This window comes from Phyllobates terribilis, unplaced genomic scaffold (assembly GCF_046119375.1).
Source record: "Phyllobates terribilis strain yellow unplaced genomic scaffold, ASM4611937v1 Scaffold_11__3_contigs__length_659146591, whole genome shotgun sequence".
NCBI lineage: Eukaryota > Metazoa > Chordata > Amphibia > Anura > Dendrobatidae > Phyllobates > Phyllobates terribilis.
The window spans coordinates 280669525-280690464 of NW_027362771.1; the positions used below are offsets into that span (position 1 = coordinate 280669525).

At 38.0% G+C, this 20940-nt stretch overlaps 1 protein-coding gene across 8 annotated transcripts in view; it reads left to right on the top strand.

Moving 5' to 3' along the window:
* FRMD4A (FERM domain containing 4A) overlaps window positions 1–20940 on the top strand; it is a 494181-nt gene that overhangs the window by 319022 nt on the left and 154219 nt on the right. For all 8 annotated transcript variants that reach the window (XM_073652365.1, XM_073652364.1, XM_073652361.1 and 5 more), the window contains one exon: window positions 11719–11811. In XM_073652365.1, coding sequence (XP_073508466.1) covers window positions 11719–11811 — 93 coding nt within the window. The remainder of the gene's footprint in view (window positions 1–11718; window positions 11812–20940) is intronic.

Consider the following 20940-nt stretch of genomic DNA (forward strand, 5'->3'; position numbering starts at 1 on the left):
TGCTATGTTTTATCTGTGTCCTGTAAGAGGAGTACTAATAAGCAACATTTTATCACTTATGTATCAACACTAGCAAATTATTTACAGATCTCTGCATAATGCTTCAGAAGTGTTTTGATCTGGTTTTACTCAATTTAATGAAATGCAGATACTCCATTGATGTAATCTTATCTAGTTCTTCATGTCGTATTATAGAGAAGTGCCTCGGGGTGCATTATGGATTTTTTTTAATTAAAATATTGTGTCTTATTTATTTACATAGTTATATTTTAAAGCTGTTCTGCCTGAATTCTTCTATCTTTGAAAACAGTGGAGAAATTTGTGGAGAATATAGCTCCATAGTCATATAATATAGAAATGCTGTAAAGGGCAAGTCCACCATGCCCCCCAAATCACCAGCATTTAATCTTTCTGTATAGATTACCTGCCTAACAAGCATCTTATTACTTTTGATGCATTAACAGAGCTTTAGAAAAAGTTTTTCTAAAGTTCACTTTTGATATGCAAATGAACCCTTTGACTAGTCAACAGGATGTTTGTTTCCCCAGAGTAGTCATCCCACTCAGCATGTTATCACACCCCTGTGGGTGTGATAACATGATTTCCAATAGTCACCTGCTCCCTGCAAAATTCATGCATGCGCACGACTTCTTTTCATACATGTCATTGCTCCTTTGAAGCCAACCGCACTGTCCAGAAGCAGAGAAGAAGCCTGATGTCAATGGAGTAGCCGAAGATCACGCTTCTTCTTTGCTTCCTGGCATTGGACATGCGCCTCTGAAGCTGGGAAGTGTACACCCGGCTTCAGAAGCGCAATGACTTGAATGAAAAGAAGTCGTACGCATGCGCGAGTTTTACAGCACTTTTGACTCTTAGAACAGGGGTGTGATAACATGCTGAGAGGGACGACTATTCTGGGGAAACAAACACCCCATAGACTAGTCAAAGGGTAAACTTGGATATGAAAAATGAACTTTAGAAATACTTTTTCTAAAGATCTGTTAATACGTCAAACGTAATAAAGAAATTGTCAGGCAGGGAATTTACACAGGAAGATACAAATACTGGTGATTTGGAGGGCATAGGGGACCTGTCAGGTTCCCTTTAACTGTGCTAATGAAAGGTAGGCATAGAGGTATAACTCTTGTCAGTATCATAATATATACCTAGAATAAAAGATAAATCACAAGCAAACATGTTTCCCTGTACTAATTCTCTGTAGACTTTGAGAAAAAGGGAAAAATTGAGGAGGCATATTCATATACTTGAATGCCTGCTAATGAAATGGGTAATAGAGGAATGAGCAGAAAGCACATTCATAGAGTTGCGTTCATACTAAGTGACCAGGGGACCAGTCAGTTGTCATTAGCCCCCAAATAAAAGGTTTGTCCAGTGATTTAAAAATGTAAATACCTAAAATGGGTTGCCTATGTCTTCATTAGTATCTATGTAATGTTCTTTGATTTTTTTTACGTTTTTTTCATGTTAAAACCTATTTCCTGTCTTTTCTAAACAATTAACATCGTCTTTTGAGGTCCCTAACTTCTCTGCCACCCTCAGTAATAGAGACCGTCTAATGTTCCCTACAATAAATCCTGTTCTTTTACCCTCATTGCATGAGACCCAACACCCTAAAATCAGTGTCCTTTCCACATATGAAGTGGAAAGGATGGGGGGCAGGGGGAAGGGGGAAGATCCAGCACCGTAGAAATAATGTGTTAGTGATCAAAAGATTCAATTTTTATTTGCCAAGTTTATTTAATTAAAAAGGTATAGTGAAAAAATTTAAGAAAAAAATGGGGAAAACACCTAGAAATCTTATCCGTTTCACGTTATAGCAAGTCCTTATTCAAGGAAGCTGATTTACACATTTTGTTTCCTTTCCACATACCCTCTCCTTTCACTGCCCCAGTGACCACCCTTATTAATGTGTGTAATATGCCTACCTTTAAAGAATCTGTGGTCACTTGATTATGTAACACAACTAGGAAAGGGAATAGACGTAAAATAAGGCTGACAGTTGAAGAGAAGTTGGAACAACTTCGGGACAACCAACGCATGATCAGTAGAGCAGGGACTAGCCCTAATACGGACGTCACTGATGACGCTTTGTTTCAAGGTATGGCTGAGGCCGTGAGAGTGACCGCAGCCTCTGCCCCCTGATTATGTCCCATTTGAGTATTTCAGCATGCACTGGGATTCTCAAACAAATCGTCATCGAACAGGAAGTAGATAAAGAGAAAAAAAGCAGTTGGGGTATTGAGGGAACGGTAATAACTTTTTATTTATGGAAATATTAGAAGAGCGATGAAATTATTACAATAAATAAGTAGGCATTAAGGATTAAATGAATATTAGTCTCGGACCACCTCTTTAAAAGCATCAACATTCATGTCCGACTGTGGTACAACTGAGAATTTGTTATAGATGGCCTTGAACATGGCTATTCACTTATTGAAACAGGATTTGGACAGTATTGTTGACTAGTAAAGAAGCATGAAAAACATTGCAGTTTTCACATGTGCAAAACTGACAGAGATCGATCCACAAAGACTGGGGTTGCCTCTGTCAAACACTGACATACAGGGGATAAATAGTTACATTTCTATTTGCATTTATGTAGAATTATTGTAGTGAATGCAGATCATTCTCTATATATTTGTTTAGATTGAATCAGCCTCAATAGATTACTACACAATAAATAAAACACGACTTCTTAAATAACTATATAAAGACAATTCTATATCATTCATGTCTTTCTACTTTGTGGTAATACGTCTGTTCCTCTAATCCTTATGCTAGAAGGGAAAAGCTATTCTAATCAATAAGTTCATTTCAAGCATGGGTTAGTGGGCAAGAAATCTATTACGTGATGTGGTACATGCCCTCTACAGTGGCATATAACATTGAACACTTCCCTGAAGTACAAATTGCATTTGACAGTGTCCTCTCTACAGATAAGGAGATTTAATAGGGCCATGTATACAGACATCTGTGGGAAAAGTAGCTTATTTCTAGCTAAAAATGGATATGATGATTTTGCTTAAACCACATTCATACAGAGTAGCATCGGTAGTGTATTTGCATGTCCTTCAATAAACAGTTCTAGGAAATATTCTTCAAGTTTATCCTTTGATAAATTAACATTCTCTGCAAACGTCTACCATATTTTTATATATAATGCTTATATTAAAAGAATAAAATGAAAATATTCTTAGAACCGTCTCCTTCTGCTTTATTCTGTTCCAAAAATGGAAAAATCAGGTTTATTATTTCGTTCTTTATAAAAAGTGCTACTATCAAGTAACCAAGAAATAGAAAAATGTTTGCAAAAAATTGAAAATTGAAGAGAAATCATTATTCCCTTTTTATCCTATTTTGTCTTATTTGGCAATAAAAATTTAGAAATATGTTAAGAACTGTTTTATGTCCCATAAGATCAGCCACCTTCTCCCTCTTCCTTTTCAAAATCTGGTGTCTATACAGCTGCTGGAGAAAGAACCTCTATTACATTGGCTGCAATAGCAGAGCTGGAACACTAAGGCCACCGAAGCACGTGACATAGCAGTTGGCCAAGCACTCATTCAATGGTAGCCATGTCGCCCAACCTCCTCATACACTTACGTTCTCAGTTTTGCTAAGTGTGCATATGGTCTCAGTAGGAATCCACTGCTACACTCCTTTAGTGGAGGCTTATTTCCTACAGAATAAAAGAATAGGGAAGTTGAAATCTAATTGTCTGACCTTTATCTACCCCCAAAATCTGGCATTCGGGAGAGTTGGGACGCTTTCATACGTATCAGATGGTCATCTAGTCCTGCCAAAATTCATGGGTTTCATTGTGGTTTCTTGTGTAAGTTTGTGTCATACTTTTGTATATGTAGGATTTTGTATATGCATTATACGTACCATGAATGTGTAATAGATCGTATAGACTTTGTATTTGACCATAAATGTTTTTGTTCCTTTTGGGACAACCCAATTTTATTATTTGATAAAGGCTTTGTTTTATATGACATTTATTTGACATTGTTTAATGATTGTTTTGAACATAGGTATTGTTATATGACCATAGTCCACATGAATACAACTCCAAATATAGCATGAATGGTTATTTTTTTATATGAAATTTCCTAATATGAGTGCATGCTTAAAATACTGAAATTAGACTATTTGTCACCCGGGGGCCTGGGGCTGATACATGTGATGTTATTAAAAGGGTTGTTCGGGACTTTTACATTGATGGCCTATCCTTAGAATAGGTCATCAATACCTGATCGTTGAAGATGTGACAACCAGCACCCCGCTGATCAGCTGTTCATGGTGCCGGCGGCGATTAGATGTATTGACTTGCGGAGCTGCACAACACAACTGTCAATGGTATAATGGCCACAGCCGGCATTGCAAATCTGCCCCCTATTGATTTGTATAGGGGGCAGATGTGCAGTACCCGGCTGCAGTCACTAAGCAGTTGACATAGCTGGACTATGCAGCTTCACAACTCAGCATTTCCAACTACTGCCAGCACTGGGAATAGCAGATTGGCAGGGGTGCCGGTTGTCGCACCATCAGCGATCAGGTATTGCTGACATATACTAAGGATAGGCCATCAATGTAAAAGTCCCGGACAACAGTAAATGTTGGTTTGGTACCATGTTAGCCAGTTGAAAAAAGATTGCTCTCAGTGGGAAAAAACAAGATCATCTTGTAGTTATAATACCTTTTAATGGCTAACAAAATATCATGCATGAGGAAGAGACAGTTGTCTCGAAAGCTTGCCTTATAACATCATTTATTTTATTTTTGTTAGCCATTAAAAGGTATCATAACTACAAGATTATCTTGTTTTTCCCACTGAGCGCAATTCTTTTTCCTGTAAATGAAACAGCAAATTCTGTACACTACAAGCACCATGTTCTTTTCTTATATCTAGAAACACAGAATGTCACCTTTTAATATGAATGTGACAAGTTACCATGTCCATTTCAATGTTGGAATAACATAATAAAGCAGTGAGTAGAAAGAGTTAAACTAAGAATGGCAAAAATGCTGATTGCTGTAAAATTACAGCGAGTTACCACAGAGCCATGATTTCACTGCCTGTTCATTTGTCATCCCACTGTATATCAATGGATGCCATACATGTGTCATTGACAATAGTGACAATGGTCATAAATTCTGATTCCCTTAAATGTGAAATTAACTACTGTAATACACACTATTTGCAGATATCAAGAGATGAGGTCAGACTCCTGCATCTAGAAACTCAAGAGATTTAGGTCAAAGCCAAATTCATAGACTCACTACACAACGACTATGATACATGTTCAACAATTACAGTTCTAGTCATTTAAATCTTGTTTTCTCTCCAATTTAAGCTAATTTAAGGAAATCTGAGCATCTGGAGGTCAACATTAATTAATTTAGCCATGTATGCTCTGGCGTAGGTGCGCGAAGTAAAAAAAATGGAAGTAACATGATATTTTATTATTCAATTATGCCTTTGCTGGAAAATATTAACTAGGACTCACATTTCAATTGTGGATCATAAATTGTCTGTTATCATGCAGTTTCTTGTTTTAATACAATGATGAAATTGGAAAACTCCCTTAAAGATGTTATCCCACGAACCATATAAAAACTTTATTCACTAACATAAGTCAACATTCCAGAGCTAATAGGGCGCGAAAGCCATTTCAAAATTAAACGTATATATTTTTAAGACGAGGAATTCACCCCCTATTACTCTGGTCCATTCCTGATCAGCGGGAGACACCACTGCACCTCATGATCCTCTTGTATCTCCTTCTCCCAGGATTGCATTGTGTTTCTGCTCAATATAATACAATGTTAGAAGCCCAACTGACAGATACTAACAGTGCAGATGAATGATCTTCCCTCTTTGTCACAGTTTTTATTAGATTTATATTGCAAACCTATTTTTTTTAATGTCCACTTATATTTTAATAAATACCATATGTTTTGGGCTATAAGACCATAAAACGCACCTAGGTTTTAGAGGAGGAAAATAGGAAAAAAATTGAAGCAAAAAATGTGGTCCTGATGCACTGTTATAGGGGAGGGGGTCTGCTGCTGACACTGTTATAGGGGTGATGTCCCACAATTCTGTACGAATATTTCCCACCCTGGTATATATATGCCCCATCCTGGTATATACAGTGCCTACAAGTAGTATTCAACCCCCTGTAGATTTAGCTGGTTTGATAAGATGCAAATAAGTTAGAGCCTTCAAACTGCAAACGAGAGTAGGATTTATGAACAGAAGCATAAATCTTACAAACCAAAAAGTTATGTTGCTCAGTTGAATTTTATTAAATTTTATTAAATTTTATTAAATTTTAAACATAAAAGTGTGGGTCAATTATTATACAACCCCTATGTTTAATATTTTGTGGAATAACCCTTGTTTGCAATTACAGCTAATAATCGTCTTTGGAGTTATCTTGGCCCACTCCTCCATGCAGATCTTCTCCAAGTTATCTAGGTTCTTTGGGTGTCTCATGTGGACTTTATTCTTGAGCTCCTTCCACAAGTTTTCAATTGGGTTAAGGTCAGGAGACTGACTAGGCCACTCCAACACCTTGACTTTTTCCCTCTTGAACCAGGCCTTGGTTTTCTTGGCTGTGTGCTTTGGGTCGTTGTCTTGTTGGAAGATGAAATTACGACCCATCTTAAGATCCTTGATGGAGGTGCGGAGGTTCTTGGCCAAAATCTCCAGGTAGGCCGTGCTATCCATCTTCCCATGGATGCGGACCAGATGGCCAGGCCCCTTGGCTGAGAAACAGCCCCACAGCATGATGCTGACACCACCATGCTTGACTGTAGGGATGGTATTCTTGGGGTCGTATGCAGTGCCATCCAGTCTCCAAACGTCACGTGTGTGGTTGGCACCAAAGATCTCGATCTTGGTCTCATCAGACCATAGAACCTTGAACCAGTCTGTCTCAGAGTCCTCCAAGTGATCATGAGCAAACTGTAGACGAGCCTTGACATGACGCTTTGAAAGTAAAGGTACCTTACAGGCTCGTCTGGAACGGAGACCATTGCGGTGGAGTACGTTACTTATGGTATTGACTGAAACCAATGTCCCCACTGCCATGAGATCTTCCCGGAGCTCCTTCCTTGTTGTCCTTGGGTTAGCCTTGACTCTTCGGACAAGCCTGGCCTCGGCACGGGAGGACACTTTCAAAGGCTGTCCAGGCCGTGGAAGGCTAACAGTAGTTCCATAAGCGTTCCACTTACGGATGATGCTCCCAACAGTGGAGACAGGTAGGCCCAACTCCTTGGAAAGGGTTTTGTACCCCTTGCCAGCCTTGTGACCCTCCACGATCTTGTCTCTGATGGCCTTGGAATGCTCCTTTGTCTTTCCCATGTTGACCATGTCTGAGTGCTGTTCACAAGTTTGGGGAGGGTCTTAAATAGTCAGAAAAGGTTGGCAAAAGAGATCTTTAATCCACACATGTGAAGCTCATTATTCTTGGTGCCTGAACTACTTCTTAATACTTTAGGGGGACCAAACAGAATTCTTGTGGTTTGAGGGGTTGAATAATAAATGATACTCTGAATTAACTTTTAACGTTTTAAAAAAAAAACAAAAACAATATTTGCTGCAGTGCATTTCCCACTTCCAGGCTGATCTACAGTACAAATGTCACAATGCCAAGTTAATTCCGCATGTGTCAACCAGCTAAATCTGCAAGGGGTTGAATACTACTTGTAGGCACTGTATGCCCCCCCCTTCTTGTTATACATGGCCCCATCTCCATCCTGGTGTACATGGCCCCCACATCCTGGTATGCAAGGTCCCCCATCCAGGTATGCAATGCACACCCATCCTCATCCAGGTATGCAATGCACACCCATCCCCATCCAGGTATGCAATGCACACCCATCCTCATCCAGGTATGCAATGCACACCCATCCCCATCCAGGTACGCATGGCACACCCATCCCCATCCTGGTATGCGTGGCACCCCATCCCCATCCTGATATGCATGGCACCCCTATCCTGGTATGCATAAAACGCTGCGTCCAAAGCACTGCTGGTTGCTGATCGTGGGGACATAGCGGCTAACCAAACAGCTGTGAGCTGTTATTAATAACCAGGGAACATGTTGGCCTAATGGCCCCTTCCTAGGTTAAAAATAGCAGCCCTCAGCTGCCCCAGAAATTACATTTCATATTTGAATGGCATTAGGAGTAATGGGATTAGGTGTCGCTGACGCAAAGCCCTAGGTTTAGTGATAATGAGATGTCAACCAGACACCCTCATTACTAAACCTGTAAGTAAAGAGTTAAATAAACACACACACCGATAATAAAAACACTTTATTTGAAATAAAAAAGACACATTCTTTAATCATTTAAATTAAGTAATATATTCACACCAGCTCCGACAGTAATCCAAGGGTTAAAACGATGTCCCACATTTCTTTTTTTTTAAATATCTTTATTTATCTCCAAAAGGCATTCATTGCTGTACAAAAACTCATCAAAAACGCATGCAAAAAAAGCATGCTAATACATGCATTGAAATCGTGGCAAAGTGCGTGTTTCTTCTGCAGCATTTTTACTGCCAAGAGATGCAGAAACCTTGCAGAAATTTCTGCAACCAACTCCTCAATGTGAGCACATAGCCTTATAGTCCAAAAAATATGGTACGTTTTAAGTGATAACCTCTTTAAATGGAATCTGTTAGTATGATCAACCCTCCTAAGCCATCCACATAGGCACTCAGGTCATAGGAGCTGAATAAAAGGATACCTTGGTATCTGTGAACCGATGTCTTATTACAGAAAAATCTATATTTTTCTTATAGGCAAATTAGCTGTTATGATCCATGGGCCGGACACTGATCTGCATGAGAATTTGCCTCCAGAGATTATTTTAAATAAAATGTAGATGAGACATGTAATGGCTGACACTTTTCTCTAATAATCACATACTGCTGTGAAGTGAGATCAGAAATAGCACAGTACAAAAAAAGTGAACTTTGTCTCATTACAAACATTTGCAGTAGCACTTGTTCTTTTGTAGTGCTGTCAGCTCTGCTGCAGAGGTGTGCTTGATTGCAATCAACACAGTATAGCAGAGTTGAACCTTGTCTCATTGCAATCACATTTGCAGATATGTCAGCTCTGCTGTGCTGCCCTTTCCCTACACTGGCTGCCTGTGAGATGGAAGGTGAAGCACTGTGAGAGGACTGCATCTGCAAATGTGTTTGTAATGAGACAAAATTCACTTCTGCTGTACTGTGTTAGTTTTGATCTCACTGCAGAGCTGTGTGTGATTATGAGAGCAAAGTGCCTCACATTGGTAATGCCCCCTTTTATTTAAAATAAGCTCTGGATTCTCAGGGAGATCTGTGTCTTACCCATAGATCTTAACAGTTCATTTGCATATGAAATGCAGATTTCTCTGGAATTAAGCATCAGATTGCAGATATCAAGGTATCACTTTATGCAGCTTCCTATGCCCTACATACTCATATATACAAATTAGGAGGGTTAATTCTACTGACAGATTCCCTTTAACTGTACAATAAATGTTGATACTCATTTTATTTAATACCTTCTGTGCTGAGATAAGATTTTTTATAGTTACAGCCAAAAGCCTAGGCTGCACTACTGTATAGTTTTCATGACATTTTCTATTCTGATTCCTGACTGACTAGGTGTTACCTCAGAGAGTCATTCAGATGTCAATCCTGATATAGAAATATCTGTGGACAAAACTGTATTTGATAATTTATATAAGCAATTTACCATCAGAACATTTCACTTATAAGCATTAGGTTATTAACACCTTTTGCTTGGAAAAAAATACTTTTACTTATGTTAGTGGTTACTTTAGTCAATAAATTTCAGTCTGCAATCTTCATTCCTTCATTCATTATCAGACCTCCAATATTCAGTTTGAAACGTAATCCAAGTTTTAGAATATTCTCTTGTGGAGTGTCCCTATCAGTAATATAGGCTGGATTAGAGATCAATGTGTATTTAGGGTGCTGATGTTTTCAGGAGCTAATATGTCATCATAGCATCTATCCTGCAATTTCCTCTTCATATGATTTTTTTTCCTGTTCTGTAGTCTGTTTTCTTCTACTTTGATTATAATTTCCACCATTCCACAATCCCTCTCCCTCTCTACTCCTATCTCTTACACTCACAGAACTCCACCTCCTAGTTATGATGGATTTTAATACATTTTTAAACATCACTCATCTAGGTAAAGAAATTAGTGGCACTATCCAGCTGAGAAATGGTATAACTTTTTAATGAAGATTTAGAATGCTGATTTGGTTTTGCATTTAGGAATCAAATGAAAGATTGAAAATATTCTGTGTAAAGGTGTACATTGTCTTTAAGCATTGTTCATTTCAATGGGCATCAAAGGACTTTTATTTTTCATTTTCTTCTGGTCTGAAATATACTTGTATGCATTTTGTAATCTATGTATTTCCTCTAATCTTTTGACATACAATTTCCTATTCATTGTCTTTGTCTCAAAGTTATATTTTAAGAGTGTATCTTGCAGAAAATTGCTTATCATATAAATCAATTTTTTGTGTATTATCTAACTGTATTTTAAACATTTTAGCAATATCTTTACATATCACAATGTATACTAAAATAAAAATTAAAAATACACAGTGATTCTAACACTATGGTGCAAAATTATAGCATCATATTGAAGAAAGCATAACATAAATTTATTAACCTGAGAAGATACACTATCTATCCAAGCTTTATCTATGCACTGAAAATGTTAAATGAGATTTGCATTGGTGGCACTGAAGGCAGCAGTCCAATTTTGTCCCGACAGGCCAACATATCCTTAGATATGAACTCCAATGTTTCAGTGATGTGTTTTCTTGGGCTGTTCAGATCCTGTATCTGGGGGGCTGTATATGCACTCAGTTCTTGATGTAGCCCCACAGAAATAAGTTGCAGGGTGTTAGATGTGGCAATTGTGAAGGTCGGCACAACATTGGTGAATTGACTTGAGACAACTCATCACTGAAAAAGTGGAGTCCATATCTGAAATCACCCAGACATCTGCCATGCCACCAATGGACATCACTTTGAACATCTGTAGTGTATACATGAAACTTGGATAGATAGTGTATCTTTTCATGTTAATAAATTTGTGTTATGTTTTCTTGGTTATGAATCATCCTGTTTGAATCACCCTGTATTGCATTTTGCACAGTGGCCAATATGGCTTCTTTTAGATTCTAACTTGCTGTTGTTTCAGGAAACAACATATGTAAATAGATTCTGACCATGTCTATTGTATTGCACTTAAGTATCTAATGAGCTTCACAAGTTTATTGTGAAGAGAAGGAGACGGGGATATGTCACTGCCTTTTTTGATTGGTGGATCCTTTATCAGCTGTGTAAAGAAGTCTTACCTGTTAGTTTAATCCTGCCTCTGATAAGTAGCCTTGCTGAAAGCTGTTCCTGAAAGAACAGAATGAGTCTACAGAAAAGCCCCAGTGGCCAATATGAAAATTGCAAGATTACTTTTATTTTTTTGTGTTTAATAAAGATTGCGATATGGAAAATAAAAAAAAATTGCCAATTTGAAAAAAAATGCATTTACTACAAAAACCTGATTTTATGCATAGGCTATTTTCTGATGATAGCTTCCCTTTGAATGTATCAACACAAAATAATATGAGATCTTTTTTTATAGGGGACATTTGAACTGGTTACAGTTGGATCGAAGAGTACTTGAACATGACTTTCCCAAAAAGTCTGGTCCAGTGGTCCTATACTTTTGTGTCAGGTATGTTCTTGTTTTTAAATGTTGGTGATATAATGAATAGGATTACAGAACACTGATAAATGTTAAAATAAAGCCCAACATATATACATGTAATCTTTCTATATCTGTTATCCAGTTACAAGTAGGAAATAAGTAAAAATGACTCAGCCAATTGTACAGTATTTTGTGATTTTACAATTCCGCTTTTAAATAGGTGTTTTGAGGCCACAGGTGATTGAGTGATCTCTAGACTTGAACACTTTTGCACAGTTCCCGTTCTGAAGAATAATTTATCTCATTATTAGAGTGTTGTCATTAACAATAAAAATGTGATCAAGACAGTCCAAGGTCTTACTGCATTACCATAGCAACAGAGAGATAGTCCCAGGTCAGTTGCAAGATCAGTAACTTTAAGACAACAAGCTATAATGAATTTTAAAGCAATGGGTTGGCCCCTACTTTTTTATTGTTAGCCTATAATTAAAATAAGCCATCAATATCTGTTCGGTGGAGTAGGAAACAAGCACCCCCGCCGATCAGCGGTTACCATTGACGCTGACAGCCAGAAGTTCTCAGATGCTGCTGGAACATAGTATCTCCGTTATTTCTATAGTGGCCGCAGCCTGATACTGCAGATCCACCCCCTATTTTAAGTAAATAGGTGTTGGATCTGCAGTACACGGCCACGGCCACTATAGTTTTGATGAAGCTGCTGTGTATCAGCAGCATCCAAGAACATGTGGCCATCACTATTGCCATTAACAGCAGATCGGTGCAGGTGCCGGATGCACCCCCAACTATCAGATATTGATGACTTATCCTAAGGATAGGTCAGCAATAAGAAAAGTAATGACCAACCTCTTTAAGTGTAAAGCCGGATCTGAAGTAACACACTGGTTAGTGGTTACTAGATAAGGCACACAACACAAAAAGCAAGATGGATTAGACTAGGGGCATCTTAAAGGGGTTTTCCCATGAACAATTGTTAATTTAAATCAATAGATCTTGGAATATTAATAAGTTCCACAATTGAATGTATTTAAATAAAATGTTCCTTTGTTGAGATAATCTTATAAATGTGCCTCTGCTGTGTACTGTGTAATGGCTGTGTCTGACCGTAAAGGAACAAGGTCTGATCATACCACATCTCCTGGACAGGGGGGGGAAGCAAAAGAATATACAGACCTTTCAGCAGGTGATTGCAGCTAATTCTTTCTTTGAAGTAAAACATTGTTTATAAACAGTCAGTGAAATATTTTACCTCAGAAAAAGAATTAGCTGTGACTCCCTGCTGTAATGTCTGTATACTCTTTTGCTTCCTCCCCTGCCCAGGAGATGTGGTATGATCAGACCGTGTTCCGTACACGGTCAGACACCGCCATTACACAGTACACAGCAGAGGCACATTTATAAGATTATCTCAGCACAGGAACATTTTATTTAAACTCATCCAGTTGTGGAAGTTATTATTATTCCAAGTTCTATTGATTAAAATGAGCTTTCGTTCGTGGGAAAACTCCTTTAATGGATTTGGTGTATCTTGATTTTTCAAGACTTGTAAAACAACACATCACTGCTCATGTGTTTCTCAGCATCCTTGGCAACTATTCCTTTCATTCATAAAACCTACATTTCTTATGTACAAAAAATGATGAAAATAAGCAGATAAGTCCTATAGTATTCCTTTATAAGATGCATTTATGCAATATCCCTGACCAGTTGCATGCAAGAATAGGACGATAGAAGTAGAAACGTATTAACTATGAACTTGACTAGAAGTAGGTTCTTTTTAAATGGTTAATTTCTTACGTTTCTTAAAAATAGGAATTAAAAAAAAGTGAGAATATAATATCAGATATTGTCTTACATCAGCCCAATCCAACCCAAATCCCTCTACAACCTCAAAAAACATAGCCAGTTGCCTGAAGAGCAATGTTAAGGCTTGGTACATCTGGTTTCAGATGATTAACGTTTCAATTCTCATTGTATACAAGTCCTCTTACTATTAATGGGGCCAAAATACCAGTCACTCCCAGGCTCTGATGGCAAAATAATGGGATATGACATTAATAACTGTTGCCAATGAACTTAGTAAGGAGGTGGATAGGTACATAGAAATACAAAGAAAATTGTTAGTGATGTCAAAACTTCGTAGAAACCAGGTCTATTACCTTGACATCTGGAGTTTTCATCCCTAATTAAAAGGTTTGGGAATTCCAAGGGAAACATTACAGTTGTGAAATCAGAAATACCATGTGTTGAGTTATGTGTATCGCTTCACTATCCGGATTTGCTCTTATGGGACCTATGAGATGTAATGGTCAACATCAAGGGCTATTGGAAACATTGAGGAAACTAGATTTTTAAGTGATCCCAGTGGGAGAAAATCTGTGGGCACCTAATTAACCTTATTACATTGAAGGCCCTAACCTTAAAATACTGAACGCTGCCAAAATACAACTTACCTGTCATGGTCTAGGAAAGCAACTATTGACAAAAATTGTTTCTATATTACATTTATTTAATATGACAATGAAATACCAGCATGCAACACAATACACTGCAGTGCTATAATAAGTACAGTACATACCTGGTGTTGTCTTATTACCAAAATCTAGACCATGAAATACTGTTGTAAAGAATCCTTAGTTTTTAATGTCAGACCGGCACGTTAGAATAGATTTTTTTAATAAGTAGAAAAATTACCGATGTAGCCAAGTTTAACTTCACAAATAAAGCACCATCTTGATAACTTGTCATAGAAGATTACCTCACTTAAAAGGGGTTAATGAATTTAATCGGTGAAGAGAAGTGATCACCTATCCAGAGGGTCATTTTCATCCCTTTTACAAAATGGAGAAGCAGATTGGAAGCACGACTGCCGCTCCATTCATTCTATATGGGACTACCATAGGGAATGAATGGTGTGACAGTCAAGCATGCGCATTATAGCTCCATTCCAAAGAGAATAAAATTACCCATTCTGCCAGTCAGTGCCGGTCCTGCAATCGGACCCCACTGATCAATAAGTTCTCACCATCCTGTGGATAAGGGCTAACATGTTTTCTGCAGACAACCCCTTTAAACTAACTTAATGGTGCACAAGCTATTGTACATGTCATGTTAAGTTAGTGTTAAATTATTTTTTTTATGCCATGATATTCGAGAGTTATCTGTGTTTAAGGTAAACTTTGCTAGATCTGTAATTACCAGAACACAATATTTAGGCTTTTGGAGAACAGCCACTAATTCTAGTACAGTATTTCCGTTATAACTGAAAAACAGAAGAAAAATTACATGTTCGCATATAGACAGGAATCATAGTGTGACAGTCCTAGTAATGGACTGAATCAACAAAATATCATTGGTGGTGTCTGAGTACCTTTACCCCCACTAATCAGAAGATTGAAAGGGTCTTGTGTTCTTATGTGAGGGACTCAGCAGCACACCAGTCATGCAGCTGTGCCCTGGTTTTTGTAGTTCAGCTTTGAATATGGCAAAGCAGTATTACACAGCACAGAAACATATACACACGTGGTCAAAATTGTTGGTACCCCTCGTTTAATGAAAGAAAAACCCACAATGGTCACAGAAATAACTTGAATCTGACAAAATTATAATAAATTAAAAATCTATGAAAATGAACAAATGAAAGTCAGACATTGCTTTTCAACCCTGCTTCCACAGAATTTAATAAAAAATTAAACTCATGAAATAGGCCTGGACAGAAATTATGGTAACCCTGAAAATAATGTGACAAAAGGGACATATTAAATCAAGTTGTGTCCACTAATTAGCATCACAGGTGTCTACAATCTTGTAATCAGTCAGTGGGTCTGTATATAAGGCTACAGATACTCACTGTGCTGTTTGGTGACATGGTGCGTACCACACTCAACATGGACCAGAAAATTATAGACCAGCATGTTAAAGGTAAAGGTTGTCAGATTCAAGTTATTTCTGTGACCAGTGTGGGTTTTTCTTTCATTAAACAAAGGGTACCAACAATTTTGACCATGTGTGTACAAACTATTGATTGTTTCTTCTGATGGCTGTCAAAAAATCATCTCTCACACATCTACGGTCTATCGCAGAGATAGGTCATCGCTCTATAATAGAGGAAAACCACTTTACTTAGATTCAAAATACCTGTGGATATCAGAACTTACGGTGTACAGCTGGAATACTGTACGTGTGGTTCAGAGATTGTCTTTTGCACAAGTGTTACATATTAATTATCTCATATTCTGTGGGTAAATCATTTTAAGATGATGATGACAAGTGGAGCCATGTGTGAAAAAAGTTCTAAAGCTTTAATGACTGGCATCTGATGTGAGACATATTCAGAAAGATGTCTCACACTTCAGGAGGAGCAAAAGCAATTTTAGTAGTTATTTAGTTTGCAACATTTACACCAATCAGTGACTGATGACAGCTCATAGGAGTCAGTGATTAATGACATTCCAAAAATGGTAGAGAAATATATTAGGAAGAATTTGGAAGAATATATTTATGCATGATCAAATCTGCTTATTATAGTATATATTAGTATATACTACTCAGACAACTCCTTCTCAATTACTGCATTCCCTCATGTTAAATAAAAACAACTTGTACTCACCTCTTTTTCTGGCAATGTTTTAACAACGTCGGTGCTGTATTTCCGGGGCTTGCATTACATTATGTCATGTGAGCCCTGCAACCTATCAGCAATTACTAATAGGCTGCTTCACTCTCACTTCCTTCGGATGAGGCCACGGCCCCGCTATCCGTATTTGGTCAGTATTTTTTCTCAGGAGTGGGAGCCAAAACCAGATGAGGAACAATCAGAGAAAAAGTATAATAGAAACAAGTCACCAATTCTGCATTTATCACCCACTCCTGGTTTTGGCTCCCACTCCTGAAAAAAAATACTGACCGAGTACTGACCAAATACTGAGGCCATAGCCTTAAGCGGACTTCTGGACTAAGTGAGAAATGCTGCTTCTCTCTCACCTTCTATGGATGTCAGTTACATCCAAAATAGTGAGAGTGAAGTGGCCCATTAGCAACTGCTGATTGACTGCAGGGCTAACGTGGCATAACAATATTACTCAAGCCCGGAGGTGAGTACAGTCTGTTTTTATTTTACAAAATGAAATATTCAAATTGATAAGTGGTTGTTCAAGTAGTGGACAACCCCTTTAATGAAGAAACAACATTTCCCTTTGTCTTCATTTCTCATTGAATGCTTGGTTACTTGTAGTTTATAATCATTCCTTGCTAAAATGGAAGTGATCTTTCTATTTAATGAATTCCCAGTAAGGTCAAGTGTGAGCAAAATGCAATGTAGAGAATAGAATGGGCATAACAGTAGCCGCAATCATGAGGTCAGTTTCAGACTACCCCAGGCAATTAGCTCAGAAACCGCAACTCAGCAATAAGCCGAAGGTACTGACTTGCAAGAAATTTTAGTGCCACAAGGCATTGTAAGTCGTTCAAACATCTCTCTTGTAGCTGTTGTAAATACTTTTATGCCCAAAAATGACAAAAGTATTCTCGGAGTGATACCTTTATTGGCTAACCATAAAAAATTATATTTGCAAGCTTTCAGAGCAGAGGGGCTCCTGTAGCCCTGTAGGACTCTTGTGGCTGTGAAATATTTGACTCAAGCTATGCTTTTATTATTTCCAATTGCAAAGTTTTGAAACGTTTTGAAACTTTTCCTTAAATTTTACATATCACAATTCACAGCTAAATATAATATTTTACATGTGTGTGTTTATATATATATATATATATATATATATATATATATATATATATATATATATACAGTACAGACCAAAAGTTTGGACACACCTTCTCATTTAAAGATTTTTCTGTATTTTCATGACTTTGAAAATTGTACATTCACACTGAAGGGATCAAAACTATGAATTAACACATGTGGAATTATATACTTAACAAAAAAGTGTGAAACAACTGAAAATATGTCTTATATTCTAGGTTCTTCAAAGTAGCCACCTTTTGCTTTGATAACTGCTTGCACACTCTTGGCATTCTCTTGATGAGCTTCAAGAGGTAGTCACCGGAAATGGTTTTCACTTCACAGGTGTGCCCTGTCAGGTTTAATAAGTGGGATTTCTTGCCTTATAAATGGGGTTGGGACCATCAGTTGTGTTGTGCAGAAGTCAGGTGGATACACAGCTGATAGTCCTACTGAATAGACTGTTAGAATTTGTATTATGGCAAGAAAAAAGCAGCTAAGTAAAGAAAAATGAGTGGCCATCATTACTTTAAGAAATGAAGGTCAGTCAGTCCGAAAAATTGGGCAAACTTTAAATGTGTCCCCAAGTGCAGTTGCAAAAACCATCAAGCGCTACAAAGAGACTGGCTCAAATGAGGACCGCCCCAGGAAAGGAAGACCAAGAGTCACCTCCTGCTTCTGAGGATAAGTTTATCCGAGTCACCAGCCTCAGAAATCGCAGGTTAACAGCAGCTCAGATTAGAGACCAGGTCAATGCCACACAGAGTTCTAGCAGAAAACACATCTCTACAACAACTGTTAAGAAGAGACTTTGTGCTGCAGGCCTTCCTGGTAAAATAGCTGCTAGGAAACTACTGCTAAGGACAGGCAACAAGCAGAAGAGACTTGTTTGGGCTAAAGAACACAAGGAATGGACATTAGACCTGGTGCGACGCAGAAAAGGTGAACGGATGGACTCTACATGCCTGGTTCCCACCATGAAGCATGGAGGAGGAGGTGTGATGGTGTGGGGATGCTTTGCTGGTGACACTGTTGGGGATTTATTCAAAATTGAAGGCATACTGAACCAGCATGGCTACCACAGCATCTTGCAGTGGCATGCTATTCCATCCGCTTTGCGTTTAGTTGGACCATCATTTATTTTCCAACAGGACAATGACCCCAAACACACCTCCAGGCTGTGTAAGGGCTATTTGACCAAGAAAGAGAGTGATGAGGTGCTACACCAGATGACCTGGCCTCCACAGTCACCAGACCTGAACCCAATCGAGATGGTCTGGGATGAGCTGGACCGCAGAGTGAAGGCAAAAGGGCCAAAAAGTGCTAAGCATCTCTGGGAACTCCTTCAAGATTGTTGAAGACCATTTCCGGTGACTACCTCTTGAAGCTCATAAAGAGAATGCCAAGAGTGTGAAAAGCTGTCATCAAAGCAAAAGGTGGCTACTTTGAAGAACCTAGAATATAAGACATATTTTCAGTTGTTTCACACTTTTTTGTTAAGTTTATAATTACACATGTGTTAATTCATGGTTTTGATCCCTTCAGTGTAAATGTACAATTTTCAAAGTCATGAAAATACAGAAAAGTCTTTAAATGAGAAGGTGTGTCCAAACGTTTGTTATGTACTGTGTACAGTGGCATGTAAAAGTTTGGGCACCCCTGGTCAAAGTTAGTGTTATTGTGAACAGTTAAGCAAGTTGAAGATGAAATGATCTCTAAAAGGCCTGAAGTTAAAGATAACAGATTTCCTTTGTATTTTAGGCAAAAAATAGATATTTTTTAATCTTTTACATTTTAAAAATGACGAAAAAGGAAAATGGACCAATGCAAAAGTTTGGGCATCCTGCATGGTTAGTACCTAGTAGGACCCCCTTTTGAAAGTATCACAGCTTGTAAAAGCTTTTTGTAGCAAGACAAGAGTCTTTCAATTCTTGTTTGAGGGATTTTCATCCATTCTTCCTTGGAAAATCCTGCCAGTTCTGTGAGATTCCTTGGTCATCTTGCATGCACTGCTATTTTGAGGTCTAGCCACAGATTTTCATTGATGTTCAGAAGAGGGGACTGTGAGGGCCATTGTAAAACCTTCAGCTTGCACCTTTTGAGGTAGCCTATTGTGGATTTTGATGTTTGTTTAGGATCATTAACCATTTGTAGAAGCCATCCTCTTTTCAACTTCAGCTTCTTTACAGATGGTGTTATGTTTGCATCAAGAATTTGTTGAAATGTCATTGAATCCATTGTTCCCTCTACCCGTGAAATGTCCCCTGTACCATCGGCTGCAACACAACCCCAAAGCATGACTGATCTACCCCCATGCTTAATAGTTGGCGAGATGTTATTTTCCTGAAATTTGGTGGCCTTTTTTCTCCACACATACCTTTGATCATTGTGGCCAAAGACTTCTATTTTAACCTTTTCGGTCAACAGAACTTGTTTCCAAAATGTATCAGGCTTGTTTAGATGTTCTTTTGCTTACTTCTGATGCTGAATTTTATGGTGAGGCTGCAGGAGAGGTTTTCTTCTGATGACTCTTCCATGAAGGTCATATTTGTGCAGGTGTCTCTGAACAGTAAAACAATGAACCACAAAGCTAGAGTTTGCTAAATCTTTCTGTAAGTCTTTTGAGGTTAAGCGGGGGTTCTGATTTGCATCTCTAGCAATGGTACGAACAGCTCTCACTGAAATTTTGCTTGGTCTTCCAGACCTTATCTTGACCTTCACTGTTCCTGTTAATTGCCATTTCTTAATTACATTTCAAACTGAGGAAAGGGCAACTTGAAAACACTTTGCTATCTTCTTTTAGCCTTCTCCTGCTTTATGGGCCTCCACCATTTTCATTTTCAGAGTGCTAGGCAGCAGCTTAGAATAACCCATGGCTGCTGATTTTTTGGCATGAAGTTAGGAGGCTTGGTTTTTATAAAGCTGGGAAATTTTCATCACCTGGCATTTCCTAACGATGGTAGTGAACAAGCCATAACCCTAACAGGTTAATTAAGGTCAGAAACCTTGGTCAAAATTATCAAAGCACACAAATCTCCAAGCGTGCCCAACTTTTGCATAGGCCCATTTCCCTTATTGTAATTTTTTAAAATGAAAAAAAAGACAATATATATATATTTATTTGCCTAAAATACAACTGAAATATGTCATCTTTAACAATATGCCTTTTAGAGATCATTTCATCTTCAACTTGCTTAACTGTTCACAATAACAGTGATTTTGACCAGGGGTGCCCAAACTTTTACATGCCACTGTATGTATATGTATATGTGTGTATATATATATATAAAAATAAAGCGCAGCAGCACTCCATTATGGCCAAGATACATAAAGACAATAAAACCATTTAATTTAAACTGTGTTATTACTCAATAAGCTTTACTTACAAAAAATGGAGGTTC